Genomic DNA, 24,102 nt, shown 5'->3' with positions numbered 1-24,102 from the left:
TGAGACATTTCTGTGTCACCATCCACATACCCCTCCAATCGATTTGAAACTGCATAGACAGAATGTTCACACACGTATATTCAATCAACTATAAACGGCTAAAGATACGGCTGAGTCCCAGGCCCACGACACCCTAGGCTAGTCTGTGCCATTGATTGAGCTGGACCTCCAACCCTCGGTTAGCGAAATTCGTCCAAGATATTGAAACAGGATACGAAGTCTTTCAAAATGCAAGCCCTGGACACACGAAGATGTGTCCCCTGTGGCTTCACCTCTTCTTGACATATATTTCTCCAAACACTTGAACATTGTCACTCACTGTGGCATTTAAAATAATATAAATATCGCTCTAAAACATAATTGTGCTCCAGTTAGACTCTGTTGAGCCACAAGCTGTAACTGACTAGACTACAGTAGTGTTGAAGACTCGCCGTATTTGTGTTCGAACGAAGTTGCACGACGCAACACGAAGATGACCGAATGACGAATACACAGAAATTGATGACGTAGGAAGCTAAACACAAACACCCAAGATGGCTCCGACGGCTATCAATTTATGTTGTTCTGCAGTTAGATGGACTCCTGTGTTGTTTATCACAGCCATTGTAGTTTGGTCTTATTATGCTTATGTTATACAGATGTGTATATGTAAGTTTACATTATTTTGATCCTTAGTTTGTCTTTTGTAAGTACCGAAATATCCGTGTGTTGATTGAACTCGCTCGGCAACAACCTGTCATCACCGATAATGACACAGCGCTGTCAGTCTGACAATTCTCGTTTAATATTAACATTGCATGTAACACATACATGTTTTAGGATATTATTTCTCTTTTGATACTTTACTCGTCCTAAACAAAACTTCACTTCACTAGTGAAGTGTTTGGTGTGTTTTACTGAGACACTTCCTTGTTTGTTTCTAGTGACTGATAATATTCTTTTTTTATCAAAGATGCAGTGGTCATATGTATTTAGATGTTAACATGGTTAATGTCATGGTTGCATGGTTTCAGATCTGTTCGATTTGTAGGACATTGTTGTCATCCAAAATTTCCTCAATGATTTAGATCAATGTCCTATCAAATTTTCAATCTTAAAAATGTCTTAATGTCTATTTGCCTCCAGCTTATTTGATCATTGATCAGTTATGGTCAGTGTAAACACTACAGACTGGGGGTAGTGGTCTTACCTGGACACCCTTTATTCAAACTCCTGTTAGTCAAACATGATTAGTGAGTGAGTGAGTTTAGTTTTACGCAGCACTCAGCAATATTCCAGCTATATGGCGGCGGTCTGTAAATAATAAAGTCTGGACCAGACAATCCAGTGATCAAGAGCATGAGCATCGATCTGCGTAATTGGACCTAAATGGGTAAACATGAATAGGGGATCTCAATGGCAATGTCAGTTTGGAGCTAGGCACATTCACATATAATCACTGCTTGTGTATCTGGTGATGAGTACCTCATGCCCCGTGTGCTAATAATTTTTGTGTGCAAAACATGCAACTTAATTCAAAGAAAAATACTTACTTACCTCAGATCACATTTTATCAATTTTGGAAACATTCATGATAAGAGGTGAAGTAGGTATTACCATGACTCACACCAATCCACTGAACTGACGACGGGCGCCTAACTGCAAGGATTCTCAAGTGGTCCTATATTTAAATAGGACTATTGCAATCTACTAATGCTATGCAGCTGTTCCTCGTAAACAAACTGAAATCTTTCAAAATTAAAAAATAAGTAGCATATATATTTCGGCTCTCAAGTTAATCATCTGAATGTATTTATCATTTTAATATTAATTTTGGTGAAAGGATATGTCCATATATGCTAAGTGTTGTCCTTAAATTGTTGATCATGGGCTTTGAATAATACAATCTCATTATGGCTGAATATTTTGCTGTTGGATGATGCCTCTCTGTGTGAAGACGATACAATTGCTTGTCAACAGGGCCTTTTTGGATGTGCAGGGTTGAATAATACTTGCAATGGTAAAGCTGGAATATTGCTTACTGCAGCATTACACAACATGCCAAATATTGCCTATTAACCATTAAGACAGGTTATAGCCTTTTATCCCCGTTAAGAATCATATATGTGTTAAAAGGCTCATCAGCGGGTTGATAATTTGAAACATCTGTTACTCCGATGATGCCTGTAATTGTTCAATCTGTTGTATTTTAAAGTCATAGTCAAACCATTAACTGATGTAGCAGTATATGTCAATGCTATTGATTGAGAACATGTGTCCTTAATGTGCACACTTATCCTGATAACAGAAGTGATTTCAACAGCTGTATTACATGCATCTTCTCAGTCTTTACTTATTTATGAGTTGTAATAGTGTCTTGAACCAAAAACCAGCATAAAGTGAGAAGGCAATCATACCCATGTCCAAGATACCGATAGGATGTCTGATCATAAAGTAGTTTTAAAATAACCATGGGCATGAGGATGACATATGTGACTAATATATAGATAGATGTAATGTGAGCAAGATGAGTACCTTCTTTGTCAGTCTTTGTGTACTTGAACACGTTGAATACCAATGATTTGTCACTGAACTTATGGCAGTACACTGGGTCATGTCTACAAAATGTGTGCTGCAATATGATAGGTGTATTGTAATGTCATGTATTGGTAGTAAGTGATATGTGAATGTGGACAGTGTGGGGATAGACCTGAGATGAGTGAAGATGTACAGGGACTCGTTATCTCCTCAATTCTAAAATGTGTAAAATGCAAATGATTCCTGCGGTGTTTGTTTGGCTTAACGAGCATGTTCATGTGCGTTTCTTCCACTCCTGCTAATGGGCAACTGTCTTCTGATGAGTTTATAACAGAATAACAGAATGGATAGGCCCAGTGTTGTATAACGTATTATTTCACACAACAATGTCTGCCATTGTCTACCATTTTGTATTTTGTAATATTTAGGTTAGCAGTATGTCAAGATATATTATTTTCATATTTATAAGAACTAGACTAGACAGCATGCACACCTTTTTTCATGTGTATTCCTCTGGATAAGTGAATTATTGAATAGAATTGAAGCCAGTTCTTACAGAACCACTTGGCCTAGCTGGACTAGTTGGATATGACCTTTGGTGTCTCACATAGTCATAGTGACCTGTTTCTTCTGCATTTGCAATGGGAGTTGTCATTCTACTCATTTGTTATCTTGGTTATTTTCTTTCTCATTACAGTCACAGTGGAAAGTATAGCAGAAAAAGGTAATGTTTTCCGTTTTTCTTTGGGGAGGCAGTCGGAATATTACAGTCATGATATGAATATCATATCATGGAAGAACAACGTTTGTTATGCTTATATTATCAACTAGTACAGTAATTTAGATTTAGTTTCTAAAGGTGTTACATGTACAAATGAGTTATAATAGATTTAATTAATTGTTATTATTGCTTGAATGGTCTCTGAAAATAAGCAAAGGCAATAAAAAATCTGTTAAAAATCTGTAATAGTCCAGATAATGACTCTGCAGTGTTCCATTACAGTGATATATCTCCTGCTGTATCATCCGGTTCTCTTTATGTTTGCCTGGGCCTATTGGCAGACAATATTCGCAAGAAATGGACCTGTGCCAAAAGAAGTAAGCAGTTCGAACTCATTAGAAAACTTTCTTTTCATGTTTTTACTTTTGATGGTAATATTCATTATGCTGATAAAGACCTCAGGCCAGAAGAGATCCCCAGTACCCCATCCTGGTCTCATCAAGGAGACCTCAGGCCAGAAGAGATCCCCAGTACCCCATCCTGGTCTCATCAAGGAGACCTCAGGCCAGAAGAGAAGTACCCCAGATCAAGGAGACCCAGTACCCCATCCTGGTCTCATCAAGGAGACCTCAGGCCAGAAGAGATCCCCAGTACCCCATCCTGGTCTCATCAAGGAGACCTCAGGCCAGAAGAGATCCCCAGTACCCCATCCTGGTCTCATCAAGGAGACCTCAGGCCAAGGAGACCCCATCCTGGTCTCATCAAAGGAGATCAGGCCCCCAGTACCCCATCCTGGTCTCATCAAGGAGACCTCAGGCCAGAAGAGATCCCCAGTACCCCATCCTGGTCTCATCAAGGAGACCTCAGGCCAGAAGAGATCCCCAGTACCCCATCCTGGTCTCATCAAGGAGACCTCAGGCCAGAGTACCCCATCCTGGTCTCATCAAGGAGACCTCAGGCCAGAAAGAGATCCCCAGTACCCCATCCTGGTCTCATCAAGGAGATCTGGGCCAGAAGAGATCCCCAGTACCCCATCCTGGTCTCATCAAGGAGACCTCAGGCCAGAAGAGATCCCCAGTACCCCATCCTGGTCTCATCAAGGAGACCTCAGGCCAGAAGAGATCCCCAGTACCCCATCCTGGTCTCATCAAGGAGACCTCAGGCCAGAAGAGATCCCCAGTACCCCATCCTGGTCTCATCAAGGAGACCTCAGGCCAGAAGAGATCCCCAGTACCCCATCCTGGTCTCATCAAGGAGATCTGGGCCAGAAGAGATCCCCAGTACCCCAGATCAAGGGAGAGTACCCCATCCTGGTCTCATCAAAGGAGATCTCAGGCCAGAAGAGATCCCCAGTACCCCATCCTGGTCTCATCAAGGAGACCTCAGGCCAGAAGAGATCCCCAGTATTCCATTCTGGTTTTGACATGGACCTCTCAGGTCATGTTGACGATGTTAACAAATTTGAATCATTTTTCATGTCCGTCAGTGGTTAGGCTTCTCCACATCCGATTATGTATGTGTTACTGCTGTTCTGCTGATGACAGCAGTATTAGTACTATTACAGAGCACTCAGCCCATAAATGTACCTTTGTTTGGCAGTTTTACCTGAGTCTGGCGGAGGCAGACCAGCTGGAGAGAGAAACCAGTGAGGACAGGCAGAGAGAAATGCTCAAACAGTTTGCGAGGAACCTGCCTATTCTGAACAGAACGATGTCTGGATGTAGGTGGAACACAGCATGCATAATTTAGGGCTATTCTCAATTACTATTCTAGTTTCATGCAAAACATTCTGCCATGTTGTATGCAAAACTAAAGTAAATAAGTGTTTAAACTATTCATGATGAATGAAGTTTAGTGATACCCCACCATATCTGTTTGAATTGAAATACAAGCTTTTTTTATGTCATGTACAGCAGAAGAAAGCTTTCTGTGTTGGTTGCCTTGTACAGATCAGTTGTCAGCTGTCAATGTAAAGAATTACTTCAGAATTTCTCTGTTCCTGTTGTTTCCAGGTCCGAGATACTGTGAAAAATGTCGGTGTATAAAGCCAGACAGGTGTCACCATTGTTCGGTCTGCTCAAGGTATGGAGAACAAATAGTGAAACCAGCATGAATATGTTTCATATTGTTTACAAGGTCAATTTCCTTACAATTCATACTTTCTGAGCTCTATGGGATCTGATAGTTACTAAGCCATGGGTTACCTCAGAGATGACTTTTGTCTATGTCAAAGACGCAAGTACCCCTACTAGGGGAGGTAACCCACATCTTCCCATCTTTAACATATTGCTGACATGGATCAATAGCGATTCAGAGTCAATGTCTGAACAATAATTTTAATCAGAAAACTCAGCTGGCATTAGTCTAATGATAACATCAAACTATACATGAAATAATGCCTACATGCCTGCTCTCACCTATGTCTGTGAGAATATCACCACATATGTATATCAATTTCATTTTTTCAGGTGTGTTCTCAAGATGGACCACCACTGCCCATGGTAAGCTGCGTGTTACTGACTTCATCATTTACTCTCAGTGACTGTGGGGTTATGGGTAAGGTGTTCACCCTACATGCTGAAGGTCTTGGTTTGATTCCCAGATTCCACACATAGGCACAGTGTGTATCCTCTTCTGTGTCAGGACTAGAATGATACTAGCAGCATAACCTGCAACTCCTCACTTGTGTTGGAAACAGTGAGTGAGTATGGTTTTACGCCGCTTTGAGCAATATTCCAGCAACATCACGGCGGGGGACACCAGAAATGGGGGATCAAATCCTAGCCTTCGGCGTCACGAGTGAATGCTTTAACCACAAGGCTACCCCACCGCCCCGTGTTTTAAACGGGAAGTAGTGGTATTTAAATTGGTTGTGATCATAACTCCAGTAGCAGCATCATTTTGTATTGTCTCAGATGTGTGATGAGGTCTTGTTCACTGACAAGTAGCATCTGCACATGTACATTTCTTTTAAATTTAAACTACCTCAAAGTGTCATGAATATGGAATCATGTCAAGAAAAGTAGAAACAGTTAATACACACAGTCATTAAAGAAGTATTCCCTGTGAAAATGGTATGCTGTCAAAACATTAATAAGAAATCAGCATGTTTGTTGCCATGGTTACAGGGTGAATAACTGCGTGGGGTTCTCCAACTACAAGTTCTTTGTGCAGTTCCTGGGATATGCCCTCCTCTACTGTCTTTATGTTGCCATCACTTCCCTCAAGTATTTCATAGACTTCTGGAAGGTAAGTGACTGTTGGTATGGTTTCGTTGCAGAATGTGGTAAATTCTGGATGTGGACAAACTGCAATATCTGGGTAAAAGTGTCCTAAGTATCCCCTTACTTTAGGCAGCTTTGAAATGTTAGGTGCCACCATATGCTGTGCAGAGAAACCTGTGATTGTTGGTTTGAATCTGGTTAGTGTCTACATAGATTAGATGGTCCGACTTGGGGATGCATGTCATTGTAAGCTAGTGATGTAGATGATTGCTGACAATATCAGTCTCTGAAGTGTATGGTTCAGACTTGAATGATTTTACAAACCCTTGAATATTTACAAACCCACATCATACAGCTGGAACATTGCTGAGTGCAGTGTTAAACAAGTTGAAGTAACAAGGAAATCCCTCAGTACGGATGGTTGCAGTGACTGCTGTATGAGATAGCGTTTTCTGGAATCTCTAGAGTCGGCTCAAACTAAGTCTCTGTTGTGAACTGCATGATTCATCACAACATCGACAATGTATCTATTCAGCCTCATGTGTTGCAACAGTAAATCTCCCCATGTGGGACCAGGAAGTTGTATCGCTGAATCATGTTTTAAAACAACCATGAGACCAAGGGGAGAGTATGTCATCCTTATTGATCATTTATTTTATAGGCTAGTGTTATGTTTAAATTGTGTGAGAGCTTGCAATTTACTTTGACAGTTCTGAAAGCTCCTGGATGATCACTGAAAAATAAGGCTTGACATTTTTGGGATTGGTGGCTAAATATTTGGATTGAAAAGGGTCATGTTTGTTTATAACAAATTTATGAATGGAAATCGCCAATATCTTCAATCTTAAAATGACAAGTTCCACATCAACTTCATAAATACATTACAAAAGAGATTCTGCTTAATATTCTTCCGTTTGCAAAATGTACCATGTTTGCACTTGAGGTCCAGGGCCCTGTTCCACAAGGCGCACTCGACTATCGTGAAGGATCACTCACGACTGTCGTAAGTTACGATCATCTTAGCTCTATGTTGAGGTCCAGGGCCCTGTTCCAAAGGCAAAGCACTATGACGTAGTTCACGATCATCTTAGCTCTATGATCGTGGAAGTTACGATCATCTTAGCTCTATGATCACGTTGTGGAACAGAACCCTGAATATCTGACTCTTCCTTCATCAGAACAGTAGTTTAAGATGCTGCTATTAGCTGTGCAGAGTTGGGTTCCCTAAGCCAGCAAGAAACAATGGTCCTGGGTTTGAATCCTGTTTCACCCTGTTTGTTTCTAGGTTTGTCTGAAGCTGACTTGTGTGGAAAACTCCCACACTGAGCTGACACACCATGGTATTACTATCATTCCTGGATATACTGTTCAAAGTGGTGTTAAAAACAACTCACGGATTTGCTTGCTGATTCACTCACTCACTCATCTGAACATGCCTCATGATTAGTTCAACCTGTCTTTATGTAAGAATACTAAGATTAATGATGAACCTTTCTAGTTTTTCTTGCATTAAGCATTCCTACTTCTCTTTCAGGGAGGAGCTGGCAATGGCATGGGAAAATTTCATCTTTTATTCTTGTTTTTTGTGTCAATAATGTTTGGTATCAGTTTGATATCCTTGTTTGGGTATCATCTGTACCTTACATGTAAAAACAGGTCTACGTTAGGTGAGTACCGTAAGACTTGAGGCTTGGATTAGTACACTGTAGCCACAGCAGGATGTGTGTCATACATTCAACCAAATTCAGAGGGATTCTTACACTTATTTTCCAAAATTATTGTGTGTTGTTTAAGGAGCAGGTCAGTTCACTCTGATAGAATGATAGGTTTTATATGACAGAGCCAAATGTTGTTCTGTACTATTAAAACATCCCTATTATCAAAAACACAGCCAGTGCAGAATTGATTGTGAAGTGTAAATCATCATTTCAATAAATTTTGTAATACCTCAATGCATTGTTTCAGCTGTAGCAGCTGATCATAGTAAAATGTAAAAATAATCTTAAAAGTGACTATAAGAAAACTGTTGGTGCCCTCTTTTAATATTACTACACTAGTAAGTAAGTTTTTAGTTACATAGAAGCATATGTTGCTACTCCAGTGCTCCTTGACCTACGTAATCCGCCTCCGTGGTGTAGTGGTTAGAGCGTCCGGCCGGAGAGTGGAAGGTCGCGGGTTTGATCCCCGACCGCGTCACACCAAAAGACGTTAAAATATGGTACTTGTTGGTCCCTGTCTGGCGCTCGGCATTAATGGGTACAACAAGGACTGGTCGGCTTGGAGTCAGTATAATGTGTCTGAGTGGGGTATTCATGCTTCACTGCGGCATGGTATCTCAGTGGGTCTAGCACTATAAAACCAGCTTAAGTCTGGGCTTGTACAAGCAGCTGCACATACACATACACACACATGCACATCGTCATATGAGCGAAATATTCTCAAGCACGACGTTAAACCCAATTTCACCTCACCTCACCTTGACCTACGTCCTTTGTCATTCAGATTGCCCAGGACATTCATTACATCAAATGCGGTACATATATCCTAGGATTCCAGTAAACTATGTTGTGACGTATAACAACAAACAACAAACACACAATGCAAACCTAACTTGATTTGTTACAGAGGCCTTCCGAGCGCCAATTTTTCAGAGTGGGCCCGACAAAGAAGGCTTTAGTCTGGGTAGAGGAGGCAACTTCCAGGAAGTGTTTGGGGACCAGGTTAAGAACTGGTTCCTCCCCATATATTCCAGGTAAGCCTGGTGCTTTGCTCTACAGGTAACTACTCTACACTCGGTTTGTTAGATTCTAGGCTGTGCACTTCTCTTGGCATTGGATGAGCTAAGTTACCAATATTGTAATTTGATTTCACTTGACTTTTGACGTGAAAAGGATTCTCTGTAATGTTTTCTTAAGGGAGAAAGGAAAGAATGTCATGTTTTTTAACTGAAACACTGACTCAAAGCTGAAGTTTGTTTTATAATTTATTCACAGTGTCATACAAATTTTGGCCAATCCAATGTGTCAATTCTTCTCCGACTGCACCAATGGGAAGAAGTCACTGAAGCATGCATTTCAGCTGATCATGTTGATCATATGATCATTTTCAGTGATTTCCTTTAGAACTAAACTTTCTCAACTTTTTACCAAATTTGACATTTTGTAGTTCTAGATGACCAGGTATAGCCAATCTAGTTCATTCATCACACCTTGTCTGTTGACCTAAACTATGGCTGATTTGTTCAGCTGGGGGGGTGATGACCAGCTCAGCTAGGGATCATAACCATGTCCCAGACACCATTGTCGTGCTCTAATGTAATTAACAATGAGAACTTGTGTGCTCAAAAGAATTCTTGTAATTTTGTTACTTTTATTGAAAGGAAGAAAGTGTTTCTCAGTTGTCATGCCACTTTAAATCCTATGCATCAGTCACTTTTATTGTCAATGAAAATGTTTCACTGCTATGTGAAGCAGATATTGTTATCCGTGCTTGCCAGCTGACATTGTGTTAGTGACCTGAGTTGTGTTCACTTGTATCCTTGGTGTGCCAGATATAAAGTGTCCTTTTGTTTACACCTGTGTGAAAAGATTTAACCCATGTGCTTGTTCTTCCTTGTCGAAGAGGCGACTAACGGATCGGGTGGTACTTTTGACTTTTACACATGTCTCGGTGTGCAGAAGATCTTGTTGATCACTGGATTGTCTGGTCCAGACTTCGATTATTTACAAGCCATGCTGGGATATTTTGTGTAAAACTAAGAGACTAACTGTGAGGATCTGGGTTGGATTTGGTCAAGCCATGCTTTTTGTAAGAGATGACTAAGAGGATCGGGTGGTCAGGCTCGCCGACTTGGTTGACTGACACTTGTCATTGTATCCCAATTGTGGAGATGGATGCTCTTGATATTAATCACATTAGATTATTTAAACACCACCATATAGCTGGAATATTGCTGAGTGTGGCATTAAACAAACTTTTCAAAATGAAAGTCCTACCTCCTTCACTTTTAAGAAAACATTGCCTGAGAAACATTTTCTTTATACAGGCTAGGATTTGTTAGTTTGTTGTATTATTATCGTGATAAGAGGAACAATATGATAAGTGCCAAGGTAATTGCCCTTGAAACTTTCATTCAGTGTATTGACTGAAAACAATGTTTAGTGTGGTAAATCTTATTGCTTTGTGCCAAGATGTCATGCCAACTACTGCTTTTGCTAAATCATATCCATCTTTATGACTATACAAAACAATAATCTATTGTTACGCTTATTTGAATTATTTATATGGGCCAGTGCTAAAATTCTAGTCCTCTGGTACCCTCTTGAAACTTGTTAAATGTAATGAAATATGTACATATGTTGTTGTCTATTTTTCTGGTGAAGCATGTTTCCCCAAGATACTTGGTGTAACAAGTGTAAACCAGGTCCCATTACATGAAGTATTCTTGGCATAACAGTGTTATGACATGGTGTTTGAGCTATGGTGGACACATTCACGTATAACCAATGTAGTTATCACTCCAGGCTTTTAATCTTTCCTGTCTGTGAGCCTTCAATACTGGAGCAGTTGTTGTGGTAGTAGGCTATCTCCAACATTAGTTGCAGGCCATTTTGCTCATATTTCTCTTTGTCTTGTAAATTTTAATGTCTAAGGTTCAGACATACAACACATGCCATGCCACAACAGCAAAGTAAACAATAAAGTCTCGTCTCTTTGGGGTCAATGAAGGAACATGTCACGTCTAGAAAGCAGTAACATTAGTAATTAGGGCTGGAACGGGTAACCTGGAATACCCGGGATGGGTGGGTAATGAGTTGAACCCGGGTTGCCGTCTCAGTACCTGGACACATTATGATCATGTGACTAATAGATTAAACAATGTGATATGTTATTCTGTTATAATTTAAAAGTTGTATTGTCTTTGAAGATTTAGACATAATTACAGTCACCTCTTTTGAATATAATACACGGTTAAGATATTGAAAAACTCAATATTTTAGCCTCAGACCTGAAAAATGTATTGCCATTTCTTACACATTTGATGTCAGGAATTAACATAATGGGTATCCGGGGTAGGGTAGGGTAATAGTGGGTTGAGTACCTGGGTAGGGTAGGGTAATAGTGGGTTGGGTACCCGGGTAGGGTAGGGTAATAGTGGGTTGGGTACCCGGGTAGAACAGTTGGACCTGTCCCAGCCCTATTAGTATATTTTAATTGACCTGCTGTTGCGGACAATGTTAATGCATTGTAGACGTGGACATGCGAAATATTAAGTATGTAGGAGTTCATAGAGGAGTGATTATTACAAGGTCCATCTTAGCTTCTCAACCATCAGATGTTAATGAAGGTACATCTTCGCAATTTGACATCCAGTTTATTTAGCTTATATGAGAGTTTGTAGTACTGAGATCACATTGTGGAACATAGCCCCGAGGATTAGCTGACATTCTATCACAATGATAACCATTTGATTGTGATGTTTTGTAGCCTTGGTGATGGGGTGTCCTTCCCCTCGCAGTCGTCGGCGACCATGTCGTATCAGACCATGGGCAACACCCCCAGGTTAGCTGCCACAGCCGGCTTCTTGTCTCTCTGTCTCACTGTCTCTCTGTATGCAACCCACTCACTTGCTCACCTGCCAGGTAGTTCAGTCAGGCCTTGCGTTTCTTTTGTTTGCTTTGTGGATAAACTTTCCTTAAATGTCAAGTTTGGAATAATATAATAAATGCCTTTATGTTCATATTTAAGTCAGTTTATAGAAAATTGACCATTACTAGAATACTGAAGTAAAAGACACTATGGTACCATAACCAGACTTTTCAATGTCTATACTGACCCAGTTTAGCTTCAGTGCCCCTTAAAGATATCAGTTTTATCAAATATTACATATAAATGTTTTCAATGATGAAATTCCTAAATCAAACAAATGAGTGTGGCTAAGCCATGGTTTCAGTTACTCTTGCTGTGAAGCAAGCCCTAAGGGTCGATTAGGATGTTTGTGTTGTCTTACTAACATGGTTAAGGGCTGATTTTAAGATATCTTTTTATATATTGCAAATGCTAACCTTTCGTTAAAGAATGGTGAAAAGATATTTGGGTATTGATAATGCCTGGCTTGATGGAATGTGTGTGATTGTTGTATGATGACAGTCATGTATGCTCATAGTATTAGCCCCTGGTTTGGCCACCTCAGTTATGTATAGGGGTTTGGGTGTAGAGCTGTCTCCAACTGGTCATCAAAGGCAGCTAAGGGACCAAATATCATGGTACGTTATAGGCGTGGATTGTTCCTCGCATTACCAATCACTGGATTATCTAGTTTAGACTATAAGTAATGGGCCTCTAACAGCTGGAATATTGCTGAGTGTCGGGTTGGGTAAAACCACACAGATCAACACTGTAAACTTAAGTCTACTTTATAGCATAGGACTTTATGATAATGCAAGCATGTCACGTTGTATCTAAAACCCTGCATGGTTTCACATGATGCAGAAATCTTGTGTACTTGACAGTCCTTCATCTGATACTCCGAAATCCTAATTATGTTTTTGTTGAGTCATATTTCATACATTTCTTTGCCTGTCAGTACCACTTCCAACAGAAACAACCAAGCATCTGTAACCAGGGTAACAGAAATGTTTATTGTTTACATGGTTTTATCAACAGTTTGTTTGGGGTTGCCTTTGACTTTTGTCATTTCCGAGTTCATAAACATGATAAAGACGAGGTTGAAATAGAAACTTTTTACAGGCTAGGTCAGTTCTAGATTAGTGATTGTACTGATATTAAGTGATTATGGCATCTCATACATGATGGATAGTCATGGCCATTAAATCTATTTCAAGACCCCATTCAGATATCAAATCCTAAGGGTTTTCATTTTTTTATGTGAGATATGGAGCTTTTTTTAATTGTTCTGTTGTTTTATAAGTTAGTTAAATATTCATTACTCATATGTTTATGACATGATTATCTCACAATTGTGGAATGGAAATGCATGACATACAGTACACGGATGCAGTTGCTGATCCTGTGTGTAGAGTAGACATCATAACAATGTTTCCATGGGAACATTGTCGCGAACTAACAACAAATTGCTTATCACTGGTGACTGGTTGCTTGTGTATATTGGATTTTTTTTTTTCATATATTACATAGATACATAATAATCCCAGTTCTTGTATGAGAAGCTTTTGTAAAAGTGCAGTTCATTTTGCAAACTTGTGAAGACTTAAGCTTTTAAACTTAATGAAATTATGTTATGTGATACAGCATTTACTTCAACAAAGATGATGTATTTGTGCTAAGTACAGAATCAGTTTGTGCATGTTTCACAAGTACTTACTTTATGTGCAAATGCAAGCATGATGAATTGCCAGGGATTGGTAGTAAGCATGTGTTTGATTGGCTGATAGTTGACCAATAGTCACTGGTTTCAGATACCATCACCATCATGCTCACCGAAATGATGGTAGACATGTAAGTAGACTTGCTACAAAGTCAGCGTACTGCTAACTTGCAGGGTAGACGTATAATGGTAGCACAAGTCTAGGATACTGAGCTGTGGATACTAACTTACATGACTGAGTACAGCTTTCACAACAGTGCTACGTGGTGAAACAGTCCATCAGCATGAAGCACAGGAAGTTTACAGACGGATACACAGGCACAGACAATCAACAGACATATCTACAGACACTGTTGCAGACAACAGATCTACACACATGACAAATCTACATGACGCATATATAGAAACACATGCACAGCAGATCTAGAGATACAGACACTGTCACATTCACAGCAGATCTGCAGACACTAACACTGTTTTCAAAACTAATCTACAGACACTGTCCCAGCCAGCAGATCTAAAGATACAGACACTGTCAGTCATAGCAGATCTGCAGACACTAACACTGTTACAAAGCTAATCTACAGACACAGTCCAAGCCAGCAGAAAGCAGCTCCATTTTCACGTTTTGACGTATTCTCACCCCATGGTGTACTCACTTTGGGCCTCCGTGGGGTCAAAATATGACTTTCACCGAATCGTGTTTTGCACCCCATGGTCTAGCACTCCATCCGGGGATCAAAAACCTTCCTCTTTCATTTGAGCCGGTCAAAACATGTCTAGCTCCATTTTCACGTTTTGACAGTCACAGCAGATCTGCAGACACTAACACTGTTACAAAACTAATCTACAGACACAGTCCAAGCCAGCAGATCTAGAGATACAGACACTGTCAGTCATAGCAGATCTGCAGACACTAACACTGTTACAAAGCTAATCTACAGACACAGTCCAAGCCAGCAGATCTAGAGATACAGACACTGTCAGTCATAGCAGATCTGCAGACACTAACACTGTTACAAACTAATCTACAGACACTACAGACACTGTCCCACAGTCACAGCAGATCTGCAGACTGTTACTGTTACAAAACAGCAATCTACAGACACTGTCACAGTCACAGCAGATCTTGGACACAGACACAGACACTGTTACAAGGCTAATCTACAGACACTGTCACAGTCACAGCTACAGACACAGACACTGTCACAGGCTACTCAGATCTTTGGAGTTATTGCACACATTTCTATCTTTCACAGTAGTTATTGCACATTGACTACCCTGTTAATTCATTGAAACAGTCCACAGACTCACACCCAGCCAACTCTTCCCTCCTTGTTTGTGGACAGATGAGAAACAAGCACTTGTATACATTATGGGCTGGCTTCTTAGAATTGTTATTGGCCTGTTTCTGAACTCTGGGTCATCTTTCATGAGACTTCAGATGCATCACATTTGCCTAAGCCATTGCATACTAATAAGCCTGCGTCAGAGGTTCACGTCAAAATTCATACCACTTTGCAGTTTCTTAAAGTAAAGTTTGAAACTCATTGTATATAAATTATAAAAAGTCTCAAGTTGGTTGGAAGATTTTAAGGGAAATAGGCTGGGTAACTGATCTTACTTTATTATTCATTTCTTGTGTATAGATAAACATTTGAAATTGATGAAATTTGTAATATTTAGTCAACAAACTTTCAGAAAATAGCAAGACAATAAATAATATCTTGACACTACTTAGCACACTTATTTTTAACTAAGAATCAACTGGTTTGACACAGTTTGATGAGCATGCTGACATACAGTTATTTCGTGAATAATGATGGTCATGTTTCCAATAGACTTATATCAGTTTGCTTGTATATTTTTATCAGATGTGTCCACTATATTGATAGGTGTTTTTGGATTGATAGAAAAAATGTTCTTTAATATCACATTTTGACATTTTCTTCAGTAAATAGTTCTGATGCTCAAAAGCCTATGCTTTATGTGATTGTTCTGTTGAACATGTTCAGTTTAGTTAGGGCAGCCAAGTGACTACTTCACGATATTATAACGTTACACTGATAGACTTATTTGCTTCACTGTCTGATGTCCCCCTGTGCTATAAAACTGCTTTTCTTGCACTGTATACTTGCTGGGCATACTCTAGCTGTTGTCTATGTGCTGTTAACCTAATAAATACTTATCAGTGCTGAATTAAATTGAAATATATTGTAGGCTGTGTATGAAGGACACCTCATTACTAAGTTTTTTGTTGTTTTTATGTTTATTTTTCCTCTTTATTGTCAATTAATGTCTGACATGCTTTATATATATTCAGCCATGTTTATTTCAGATGACATTTTCATTTAGAAAACAATGCTTGTTTTTAGGGATATGGTATCAGATAATGAAGAATCTGTTGCAGTGTTTAGTGGACTCTGGTTTGGCTGATGGTTATTTAATGTTGTGTAGATGTTTCTCGGATAAAGACCTGAACATGTATAGCTTATCAATGTCGTCATGTTTCTCGAACCATTATTGCTTTGGAAATGTTAGTGTTGTCTGTAAACAGTGTGATTATTTCTATGAGGTAAAATTTACATACCACTTGCTTAATGTATGGCATTTCTGATTAACAGCTCTTCATAATCTGATTTTTTGTCTCATGTTTAATTTTTGACAGATTGAATTATCAGTTGATTTCAATATAGAACAAACTTTATGGATAACAACTTCTTTTTATTCGTTAGTGATTTCGATGAGCATTGCAGACACATGATGCATTTATGGTTGATTTTCATGAGACAATTTTAAACATTTTCTAGTAAACATGCAAAACATTTCCTTGTACCTTTTTCAAACAGTAAGCATGATCTGGAGGTTACTGCAGTATTGTTATCATTGCCGAACAGAGCATGTTTCCTAAATGTCAATGTCAAAAAAATATCAGTGACGTTTTTGTCATATAATGCATGGTAGTTAGTGTGTATTGGGCTTGCTGTTGTACTAACTCCTAGATGTAACAGTTGACAAGATACTTGGTTACCTTGGATAATTGTTTCACAAAAACGTTACGAATAGTTCCTTAACCTTGCTCTGGGAACACTGTAAGAATTGGGTCCCAGCAAAGGTCTGCTGATGAAGGAGGCCATCATCCCACCAGTTGTCTTCCTAGATTGGTCAGCATCATGCGTGTTTCTCCCTCTTAGTGAATTCTCACATTACTACGTAATCATCAGACCTGTCAGCTGATCAGAGTACACCAGATTTTCATTCTCTACTCCCTGGGGAGTATACAACCCATGCTGCCTGTGAGATGCTAGGAGGTTAACAGTCGCATATTTAGCCTAATCCTGCTGGGAGTCATTCCCCTACAGAGCAGTACATAGAACAATGTCACAAGTAAAACATGTTCACTGTCTGAAGAATGGGGTACAAAGTCTCCTGTGGGTGCAGTGGTAGTGGGTTAGTGAACATGAGGGAAAAGTTTAAAATGAAATCGTTCAAAGTAGTTAGCAAACACAGGTATGGTGCTACAGGCAAAGGCAATATCTATCTATCTATCTATCTTATAATGAAGGCAAATCTGGGATTTGAATCCATCAGCAGCAGATCCTTTAGTGGTAAGGGACACAACTCTGCATGTTTTAAAGCACCCATTTCACCCAATTTCAAAATAAATATTTTTCAAATGTTCCTGTTAACAACACTCCACGGAATAAAGAACCTTTGGATTATGTGTGAGAGAGTTAAGGTCCGTTAGTGTCTGTTTCAAAGATAAATGAATAAAACATGTAAATACAAAAGACATTTACAACAGTGCATGACAAGGAATTGTACATTTCAGCATGGGGGACGGGGTCACGTATCCTACCCGCACCGTGGATCTGGATTCCGACAACCTGCTTGGACAGAGACAGAGATGGATGGAAGAAGGGGAGGAAGAAATGAACCCCACAGGTCTGTTTCCATGGCAATACAAGCTTCAGCAGCAGCATGAATATTCATTAATTTCTTTCTCTCCTTTGGGAACAAAAAGACACAATTATTATGTCTTCTACCCATTTCTAATAATTGTTGCCTTGGTGACATTGAACTTAACCAGCTATTGCCATGGTTCTGTAACCATACAAGCAGCTATTTTTCTGCTGTTGTTGAGGTATGCAAATTTTAGCAGATATATTGGAGTATATTATTGCAACAAATGAAATAGTTAAGTTCCATAACTTCTCACCATTTGTTTTCCATGATTAACATCTTTCTCTTCTGATGACCTGACACATATGGAATGTTTGATGTCATCAGTGAACCAGCCTGTTCTCTTTGCTGCAGCATATTCTGTGGAGTCCTGAAGCAGCTTGCTTTGTTCCGTATTGCTTTGCTATTGCCCACTCAACACTGAAGGCATGATCTTGTTTTCTGTGATGAAGCTCTCCAGCGAGTTGCTCACGAAAATATTTACATGCATGGCTGCTATTCCCATCAATGTTCTTAGGTGCAGCTGTTCACTTGACAGAGTTGCAGCCCTTAGTCATGCCAGGATCTGCTGATTTGAATATCCTGAAGTAGACACAAAGAAAACAAACACATAATACATTTAAAGCAGATATTTCCGTAAAGCCTGAGAGTCCCCTGTGTGAATTCTGCATTAGAATAGGTCCCCAGCAACCTATGCTAGTCATGTGATATGACAATGGATTGAGTGGTCTGACTCCATGGCTTGGTTGAGAATGTGCCATTGTACTCTGATAGCTTAGTTTGTACTTGGAAAATAGATTCTGATTCTGTGTTAGAGATGAACTCTTATGTGACATGGAGAAATCCAATTTGATATTTGCAATTTTTGACAGTCATTTTGACACCAGACACCCAGATCAATACATACAATATGTTTTCAATGCATTCGATGTGTCATACATAGTAACTGTAAGCAAACTGATTTAGATGTCTCTAAAATAGCCCTAGTCTTTGTGTGTGTCACCGATGCAGCTTTCTATCTATTCCAGTAGAAAATCCCAGAAACAAAATCCAACTGAAATCTGTATTTTGTGTTTGAACACACCACAGGAAGCTGTGGCCTTGTGAAGAGGTGCATTGCTCTGGGCATAGCATGGGTGGCCGAGACACCTAAGGTGTCTCTATTTACTGTTAAGAATTTTGCATCCCTCAGGAGAGCTAGAAACCTACCATCATTCGTTGACCTTAATGACATTTCCAGGTTTGTCAGTACTGTGCTCATGCTTGTTACACAAGTTTCACAAGACATGCATAGCTTCAGGTTTTGGTCAAACCTCAAGCTGACATACTGTGATGTAACTGAAATACTGTTCTAACAAACAGTTACCCAACTCACTCACTCACTCACTCACTCATCTCATGGGCTGTTTCAGGGAACTTCCAAACGGCTAGCTCGCAACTGCATCTAGTCAGCTATACTGATGACTGAGCTGGCCAGTCACTATGGCCACTGGACACTGTATGTCTTTCTCTCCCTCCACTCTCTGTCTCTCTCCATCTGTCTGTCTGTCTGACTGCTGGTGATCCATAGTGTCCGTCGTTAGTGAATGTCACATTGTGGAATGGCATACAGACTTGTCAACCATGACCTTTTGCTGACTGCATGGCGTTTAGAACTTCTAGAGTTATCTCCCTTTGTTTATTTTTAGGTTTATGGATTTTTCAGCTTATTCACCCAAACATAATCGAAAGTGGATGAAAATATATCTGCGAAGCGCTAGATTTTATTCCACTAAATGTGAAATCATTCATTCATTTAGATTGTTTTCTGTTTGCTCACTCAAAAAATCAGTACAAGAATCTATAAATGAAACATGTTGATTTCCTTTTTTGGAGATTTTACAAAGATTTGTTTGATCTGGTTAAATGGAATTGAATGTGACCAACCTCATTATTGGCCGAGTGGAGGCCTTTGTCAAGGGTTAAGTCCAAAACTATAACCACAGTCACCTCCCTCCCATTTATCGTTCATCCTTCTTGACACAGTTACTTACGGTGGTGGTATGTTTCATCAATGGCAACAAAGATGGTATCAGAATACAAATTTTCCATCTCAAAGGGAAATAACTAATTATTTCTGAGTTCAAGATCGTTGTCCGTCCTTGAAGGTGTCCTGGTTGACATGTCTGGACGTCCAGGTGTTGTACCTCCTTACTGGAAGCATGATGTATTCCATGTTAAGGACATGCTTCAGGACCACAGTGTTAGATGTAGTTTTGTCTTCTTTTTTTTCTTAGTTCTAGTGATAAGTTAGACTTGTTTATGAACATGAAGTTTGGATGACCTCTGACACTCAGATGTCATCATCACGACTCTATGCAGCTGCACCCAAGACACCAGAGCATGTATGTGTTTTGTTGAAATACACTTCACTTCTGATTACCAAAAAAACATCAATTAGTATTTAACTGTTGAACAGCATATGATGGTTCCAGAGAAAATTTTGTTAGCAAATAACTGAATATGAAATGATTTAATTAATTACACTTCTGTTTCAAGACAAAATTATATTCTCGACGTCAGTAGTTCCCTTTCTGGACAAATTGGATGGACGATATATACAGTATTTCAGTTCTCTCTACCAGCAGAAGGGCTGCTAGAGAGGCCTCTGAAACTCTACATAGCCCAGTCTTTATAGAACATGCATGGGTGGATAGTCAACCTCTGTAGTGTTGTGCATGATGGAAATGATTTCTTTTGTTAAATTGAACTGGATGGTGGCAAATAGGATAGACCATGTCTTTACAAAATAATTTAATGATATATGACAATGACATGTTTTGGTCATGGCACTGTTATATTAAATAGTTTATCCAGAAGAACACTGATGATTTGTATGATACCACAACCCTCCTAGATTCATACTGACTGTAGGAAATAGATTGGTTTCTACTGTGTTTAATGTTTGATGCTATTTCAATCAGTAAAGACAAATGAATCTATGTTATTGACATCACTGCCATGGAAGAAACTTGACTTTCATGCTTAATTCAACACTGTTACCTGCTTGAGTGTTGTATTGTGGTTGGTGTGCTTCGCTGCTGCTTGCATCATCAGAATTGTATTTGTAGGTGATGGACATGAATGTCAATTGCATGTCACATATTACTTATGTTTCTTTTCTGGTACTTACAAATTCAGGGTGTCAGTGTTGGATTTCCTTCAGTCTCATATCATAAGATTTTGGAAATAAGTGATGTGTGCTACTGGTTGCCTCTTGTACTTGTATGATTATTATGGTACTCCAAAATGGATAGACCCAGGTTAAAATACAGACTCAGGTAAGGTAACTAGATAGACCCAGGTTAAAATACAGACTCAGGTAAGGTAACTAGATAGACCCAGGTTAAAATACAGACTCAGGTAAGGTAACTAGATAGACCCAGGGGAAAATAGATTCAGGTAAATAGATAGACCCTGGTAAATAGATACAGTGATACACTCGGGTAAATAGATTCAGGTAAGGTAAATAGATAGACCCTGGTAAATAGATACAGTGATACACTCGGGTAAATAGATTCAGGTAAGGTAAATAGATAGACCCTGGTAAATAGATACAGTGATACACTCGGGTAAATAGATTCAGGTAAGGTAAATAGATTCAGGTAAGGTAACTAGATAGACCCTAAGGGTAAATAGATACAGTGATACAGGTAGATTCAGGATAAATAGATAGACCCGGGTAAAAATAGATCAGGTTAGATTCAGGTAACTAGATAGGTTAGGTAAATAGATAGACCCAGGTAAATAGATACACTTACGGGTCAATAGAAAGACCCATGTAAAGCTGTGTGTGACTGGGTGGGTACTGGGTGCTCATAGTGGCTGTCTAGATAGGCAGATTTAGCTTACTGTGACCAGGCTGCCTTTTCACAGTGTTGGCTCAAAGACCTGGAACTGGTCTAGTAGGTTTCACCAGAATGTTTGGCTGCTATTTAATGCAGCAGTCCGTGATATTTGATCACGGCAACATAGAAGTTATCTCAGCCTGACAACCAGTGATTAACAGAATTAGCAATAGCTTGGTGAGGTCTTCATTATGTTTTTCAGCTTAGATAGAAAAACCTATTTTAGTATTTGTGTATGACATCGTTATCAACTTCATGGCATCCCTGTGAAGTAAGCTGAACACTGAAGGAGAGTAACTTTTAGAAGTGTAACACTGACTTGTCTGTTGCAGGCAATGGCCATGAGAACAAAGGCATGAACCACCATCTGTGAGCAACATAGGATGAACAGGGACCTAGGAGCTTGGAGACATCAACATCCGTTCAGGCCTTGCTGATTTGTACCATCAGACTCAAGACACAACAAATGATGGATTACTGATTCTCTCCAGTAACCATATTTCACTTAGGAAGTCGTGTCTGGGCCAGCTTCATGAAAGGAACTTGATTGACGTTCTTTTAATCAGTTGATTTTTGTAGGATATTGATTTAAAAATTCTTGACAGGATCTTCATCAGTGGATGCTGGACAGTATTTTAATCCAAGGATTTCTAGAGAAGTTTGTGAAATATTCCTGAATGTATCTGGAAATGTGTGAGAAGGTCCGGCTTGTTTAAACCGATTGTATGATGATGGTGACAGCTATGTACATACATTGACATGAAATAACACAGCTCCCTGACAAGATGTCCCACACTGGTATTTATGATTGAACACCTCATTCTCAAAATCTGTCATTCTGAAATCATACATTCTGTATCCCTGGTTCCCAGTCCACGAAGTGATTTTGATGCCACAACCACCGTAACTCCTACGATGGCCATTGGGCTAAGATCACTTTGTGGAATGGGGTTCAGGTGCTCAAGGCAGCCCTTGTGCTGCACCTTCTACTCCTGCACCGCACACTCCCTACTGATGTCGCACTGGTGGAGTGGCTCGGCGGTAGTTGGATGATGATGATTATGTTGTTCATGATGATGATGATGATGCCACTCCAGGCTCCTGAACAAGCTCCAGTAACAGACCTTGACCCTTAACGGATCATCTATACAATAGCACCACATGGATTTAGATTGCCCTAATGACAATGGTTTCCTGAAGGTATTAAATAGCTGTTAAACTTAATTACATAGGCACCTAAGCATTGTAAGGGGTGCATTTAATTAACAGGGATTTTTATTATGAAACTGATTCTTTGTTTAGAGAAAAGTGCACTGTTTGGATGTTATTTATTTAGGCACTAAGCCACAGATTTTATTGTGACCAATACCATAATTACCACATACTTTGACACTTTTCATCAAAATATTTCTTGAAGTTGTCAACGAAGATTGAAACATATTCAAACACATTCTTCATCTGATATCACTGTGGCCATTTATTTATTACCTGCTAGTGGGAAGATTGGGAGCAGTAATGGACAGGCAAATGTTTTAATGTGCATCTTGAAGCTTGTCTGTATAGTGTATGCGTGCGTATCTCCATCCAAGACTCCTCAAATTCTGCTGTGACTCATCATCCATTTTGTTTAGAAAATACTCTTGGTAGTGGTTCATTTCTCAATTTCATTCTGAGTCTTTTGAACGTGGGCTCATTATCTGATGTCTGTACACATCTTGGTCTATAAATTACAGGAATATCATTGCTTGATCTGTGGAATCTATGGGTTCTGTAGCCAGGTGGATTGGAAAGACTTCTTGGGTCCATTGTGCTTTCAGTTGAAATCCAGTTTGGTTGGTCATTGATTTGAATACTTAAGAAATTGGAAACCCTTGATCCCTGTCAAATTTCATTTGGTATGTTAAGAACTGCTGATACTAACCGATATATAGTTGTGTATACAAAAACTAGTATAACCTGAAAATATTGTATATTTGGATTTGTAGACTCATAAGTGTTTGGTGAAGATTGTTCCTACTCGGTGTTGGTGTTAATCCCAACTCAAGCTCAGGAAGAGATTAAATTTTATTGCTGGATTTCGTTCTGACTTGACTTACAAGAAAGGTATTGTGATAAGACCACATGTTAAAGATGATAGGTGCCTATCTGTGTGTTCAGTTGTGTGTAGAGATATTCCTACATTGGACATTGACATTCCTGGCTACGAGCTCCATAGAAACCACTGTTTGCACACATTGTCCTGGAAGCGTTCCAAACGGAACAGCTGAATGTATTGTCTCTGCATGAGTGAAATGCTCATCTTGTTGAGATTCTCTGTCAATTGTCAGTGCGGAATGTGAATGTGTTTTACAACGTGTTTTTATTGTTTGTGTACGAGAAATTGATCTAACATGTTACCTCGGACCTGCGTGAGACATAATTCATGGTACGTTGAGATCCACT

At 39.4% G+C, this 24,102-nt stretch overlaps 1 protein-coding gene across 3 annotated transcripts; it reads left to right on the top strand.

The window, feature by feature from the left end:
* Positions 1-527: 527 nt before the first annotated feature.
* Positions 528-24,102, top strand: LOC124264906 (palmitoyltransferase ZDHHC20-A-like). Of its 3 annotated transcripts, XM_046699691.1 has the most exons (13): positions 528-648; positions 3,215-3,241; positions 3,521-3,615; positions 4,838-4,958; positions 5,251-5,320; positions 5,707-5,739; positions 6,367-6,487; positions 7,997-8,129; positions 9,088-9,214; positions 11,950-12,024; positions 13,902-13,941; positions 17,643-17,755; positions 21,993-24,102. In XM_046699691.1, exons 1-13 carry the CDS (start codon positions 534-536, stop codon positions 22,003-22,005), a joined length of 1,083 nt encoding a protein of 360 aa, XP_046555647.1. In that variant the 5' UTR covers positions 528-533; the 3' UTR covers positions 22,006-24,102. The 3 variants fall into 3 exon arrangements, with proteins under 3 accessions (XP_046555647.1, XP_046555653.1, XP_046555658.1); XM_046699697.1 differs by lacking the exon at positions 13,902-13,941; XM_046699702.1 differs by lacking the exons at positions 11,950-12,024; positions 13,902-13,941.

Source organism: Haliotis rubra, unplaced genomic scaffold (assembly GCF_003918875.1).
Source record: "Haliotis rubra isolate DU_JTF1 unplaced genomic scaffold, ASM391887v1 Scf121, whole genome shotgun sequence".
Lineage (NCBI taxonomy): Eukaryota > Metazoa > Mollusca > Gastropoda > Lepetellida > Haliotidae > Haliotis > Haliotis rubra.
Note: the sequence above shows the minus strand (reverse complement) of the source record. Positions and strands in the feature narration are given on the sequence as shown.